This window comes from Myotis lucifugus, unplaced genomic scaffold, assembly GCF_000147115.1.
Source record: "Myotis lucifugus unplaced genomic scaffold, Myoluc2.0 scaffold_11055, whole genome shotgun sequence".
NCBI classification, from domain to species: Eukaryota; Metazoa; Chordata; class Mammalia; order Chiroptera; family Vespertilionidae; genus Myotis; species Myotis lucifugus.
The window spans coordinates 591-5375 of NW_005882103.1; the positions used below are offsets into that span (position 1 = coordinate 591).

Below are 4785 nucleotides of genomic sequence, written 5' to 3' on the forward strand. Positions count from 1 at the left end.
GGATTTAGAGAGCTAATAGAGAAATAACTATTTTTTTCAACCTTCTCATTTTAGACCTTATCTTCATTCCAAATATAGGAAATTGGTTGTAAAATCTGGATATACCCTTTATCCCCTTGATATCTTCTAAACTCTTCTTAGTGTGTGGAAGGACAGTTTAATTGAATTTTGTAAGAAGAACAGCAAAAAACGACATTTTTTTTCTTTCAGATTACAATTCAAAAACATGTTCCTCCTTGGCAAAGAGCCAAAAAAGAATTGCTTGCAGCCCAAAAAATGGAGCAATGGCTTCAGTCGCAGGTATGCAGTTTTGCACAGTACCTAAAACCCTCATTCCTTTAGGGGTTCCTGTTCCTAATTTGGGTTAATAGTGTTGTTCTTGAACTCTACTATAGAAACATACCAACACACTTGTCATGGTCAGAGTCACTGGAATCTCAGTGGCCGCCTTCCTCTCTCCCCTCCATGCCACTGCTCACCCTTCCCTTCCTAAATGCAGGCATTCTAACATTGAGTGGGATGCTGCCTGGGGTACCACTATAGCAGTGACGGCGAACCTTTTGAGCTCGGCGTGCCAGCATTTTGGAAAACCCTAACTCAACTCTGGTGCCGTGTCACATATAGAAATTTCTTGATATTTGCAACCATAGTAAAACAAAGACTTATGTTTTTGATATTTATTTTATATATTTAAATGCCATTTAACAAAGAAAAATCAACCAAAAAAATGGGTTTGCGTGTCACCTCTGACACGCGTGTCACGGGTTCGCCATCACTGCACTAGAATGTCCAATCCCTGGGTCAGCTACCTGCCCTTGTTGACCCTGGCTCTTTCCCAGGCTAATGACACCAGACATCGAGCCCTGATGGACATGATGGGAGGAGTCCTGGAAGTCAAGAAGGAAGATATTCTGAGAATGGTGAGATTTCCGACATCCTTATCAAAATGGAATTTGGGTGATGAGAACTATTTACATTTGACCATTTTTGTCTATATGAACCTGAGCTTTAAAATTCTACAGCAACAAGTAAACAACCTCCAGTACCTTATAAACATACCACATCAGACAAATAAGATATTGGGAATCACAGACTTGCCTTTCAATCTGACAAATAGGGCAAACAAACAAAAACAAGCAACCATAGTGTTTTGGTCTCACTGAAAGCAGGGATAATGCTGCACCTGTTATTCTCCAGAGAAACATTCCCTTTGACACCTGACATAGGTGCCCCTGGAGCTCAGGTGTAGTTCCAGCTATGAAGATATCAACACATACCTCCAAACCTGTCACCTAAGAGTCTGGGTATATCCCAAACTGTCCAACCTCTTTAAGTTACAGAGAAACAGTTGTAACATTTTTTTTTCTTATATTTTGGTCAAAGTGTCAGGTTATTATCTTGCCACTGTGAAGAACTATACCGTGTTAAAGGGCCCTTGCTTTTAACTGTAATGATAGCCCTGAACTTGTATTGTACTGCTTCATATAGGTTTGCGCTCCACTACATGCTTTCCTTTCTATCTTCAGGTGATTCCTCAGCCTGCTTTCATGGCAAAACCTGATGCTATATGGACTGAAGAGGAAAGAAAACAATTCAAAGACTATGAGAAAAAAGTCAGGGAGTTAAATGAAGAAAGAGATAAGTATAGAAAGGTCAGAAGTGCAAATAATTCATATATCCTACCATATTCATTATTGTTTCAGTATATTTTCAAATTAAGTGTTCTTGATTTTCTCATTGTCGTCAGCAGTTGAAGGATAGTGTTTCAACTGAAATTTTGAAGAGAATTTAGGGAAGTGGGTGGATATAAAGTTAAAGTGTTAGAACAATTTAAAACAAGAAGAATGTATTTAAAATTTTTTAAGTTCTTCCTGATTTCAACATTTCCCATGTTATTGCAATTCATTTGGTTTTCCAATCATTCTTCAAATGTTTCATGAACACCTATTACAGTATATTCAAGGCACTGCTCTGTATTGTCTACAGCTATTTGAGTTCAGTAATACTCTTGCTTGATTTACTCTCAGTCTCAAGGAAAGGACTTGAGGGAAGGACACCATCAGCCCAGCACACACTTTACAGTTCTAATTTGAGATTTTTGCAATGCAGTCTACTTTTATCTCCTTCCATTGCGAAGAAACATTCCCACATCAAAATTGCTTACAATTATAATGGAGATATAAAAGCTGATGGTATACAACCAAATAAATAATATTTATTCCTCTGTGAAGAAAATAAAATCATACCATCATTTGAGGCAGGACAGTTTGTCAGCTTTACAGTGGCTGTATCTCATGAACAATTTCTTTGAACCTATTGTTAACCTGTCATGTTTTTATTCACTGCAGTCCTCTAAGAGTGCCCTGGCATTTTATCTTAAGATAGTACTTACCTGAAAGCCAAAATGAGTAGTTTTGAATGCAGTAAAGATTGCAAGGAGTTGGGGGATAGGAATAAAGTGTGGTTATTTACTCCGTGGTCCTGCACAGTACGATACTGCACTGCCCACACCCTTACCCCCCTGCTCCCTGGTCATGCTCACTTGGTAAAACCCAGCCTTGACAAAGCCCAGCACTTGGCCTTCTCTGCACTTGCACCTGCAGTAGATAAAGAAAATAAAAATACTGACTGGTTTCACTCTAATGGCCTTAATCTTTATTAGGTCCTGACACCTGCTCAGCAAAGCTAGTCCATTTCCCTGCTAGCTTAGTCCACATCACCTGGGGAGCTTGTTAAAAATGCAGATTCGGATCCCATCATTCTCAGGAAATGGGAGCGCCCTCAGAATCCTAACAAGCAGCCAGGTAGTGAGCCAACCGCACTTTAAGTACCCAGGTCCTACACTTCACGTGGTCTCTAGCCTCGAACTTCCAACCTCCAGTCCCCTGTCACCTTATGTTCTGTTGCACTTGGAGAAGAGAAGCAATAAAAGATTTCCCTTACTCTTCTGCCACTATGTCTTCCAGCCCCTAAAGTAAATCCCTAGAATCTCCCTGCCTTGCTGTTTCTTCTGGAAGAAACAGCCTTGCGTCCACCCAGGCCTGGTCCTCCCCTTGTGCACTAGAACCGTCCGGTCTCACCCTGCAGCATGGTTACTCCAGCACTTTGCCTTTCCCCTGCGTCATCAATTTTCCCCTCTCTGCTGGAGTTTTCCTACCAACATACACATGCTGTAATCTTTTACATTGTATACAAAAGGAAAAGGAAAAAGACTTTTTTGAAGGAGATTCTGGAGTTCTTTCTACTATTCTTGTTACTTACTTAAAAATAAAAAGTTAAAGAATTCCTTTGATCCCACTTTCCTGTCAATCCACTACTCAGTGTCTCCTCAAAAAAAACTCCAGAAACAAACTATGATCATTCCTATTTCTCCCTTCTCAATCTTTAAAAAATAAATAAATAAATAAGGGAGGAGGAGGGGAGGGGGATAGATATTGAGCAAGTGATAAAGCAAATGGGGCAGAATATTAACAGCTGATTAAATTGGTTAAAAGTATATGGGAATTCTTTGTACAACTGTAACTTTTCTGTAAATTTGAAGTCATATCAAAACTTAAAAGATACCAAAAAATTTAAAGATAAAAATTGTAGCAACATGTCTAGAATTGATCTTGTTGTTTTCTTTAAAAATGTAAACTCATAGTTTTTCACTTACCTAGTGTATGCTTAGCTGTATGTCCTGGTGGGATTTTTTTAAAAAGGGGTGGGAACCAGCCGGTATGGCTCAGCAGTTGAGCACCAATCTTTGACCCTTGCACCAAGAGGTCACTGGTACAATTTCTGGTCAGGGCACATACCTAGGTTGTGGGCTTGATCCCCAGAAGGGGACGTGCAAGAGGCAGTTGATCCCTCCATTGACCTCCCCCCGGGCCAAACCCCAAAAGGAGTCATATATGTAATACTTTAAACAATAAGATAAAACTTAAAGAAAAAAGAGGCAGTTGATTGCTGTTTCTCGTCGATGTTTCTATCTCTCTCCCTCTCTCTTTCTCTTGCTCTAAAAATCAGTAAAAACATATTTTTAAAAACATAAAAGGAGGTGGGACTTTTTTTTTACCTGATGTAGAACTGCTTAGAAAAATAAAACATACCAAAAAACAAGGAAGAATATATATTCCCTTCTTATTTCCTTAAAATCTAAACAATTCTATGAAGAGATATTCATGGCTTTTACAAAAATCAAGATTTCTTTTTCCAGGCTGGATGTGTGCCTGGCAATTTCTGTCCTGTATAGAGTCAGAATTTTCTGGAAAGATTTGCTGAGACTTGTTTTTCTAGGCTTACTGCCACCTGCATCATTAGTAATGATCAGTGATTTTTAACTTTCTTTTTTTCAGTAAAATGTTTTTCAGCAAAAATCTCAGACTCACAACCTATTAAACAAATCCAGGTACAACATCTCTGATTGAAGGGGGCCGAAGAACCTAGAACACCACTCAAGACTTGCCTGCCACCTGCCCCTCCCTTGTGGCAAAATGTGAACATCACTTCCTGCGACATTTGATGTCCCTAAACGTTAACTTTGCTGTTGACTTCCTTTCTTTCAGTCCTTAGAAGCAGAATTGAGGAAACTTCAAAACTCAATTCAAGAAAGCACACAGAATTTTGATGAATATTTGAAAAGACTCTTTGAAAGGAGAGTGAAGGCAGAAATGGTTATCAACCAGGTAAATAAAAGATTCCTTACATAATTTTTTAAAAAATGAGTTTCCAGGTCCTCTCAGTGTTCTTGGGATATTGACCAACATCCTTTCTGGCACCAAGGTCCTAGGGGCTCTGGCCCTG

At 39.2% G+C, this 4785-nt stretch overlaps 1 protein-coding gene across 1 annotated transcript; it reads left to right on the forward strand.

Annotated features, from left to right (window-relative positions):
• Positions 1-210: 210 nt before the first annotated feature.
• LOC102435639 (cilia- and flagella-associated protein 43-like) lies at positions 211-4667 on the forward strand (the record flags this gene model as incomplete). The annotated part of the gene is made up of 4 exons (XM_014451268.2): positions 211-300; positions 840-920; positions 1527-1652; positions 4548-4667. Coding segments are annotated over 4 exons (417 nt in total), but the record flags the coding sequence as incomplete, so codon positions are not given.
• Positions 4668-4785: the final 118 nt, after the last annotated feature.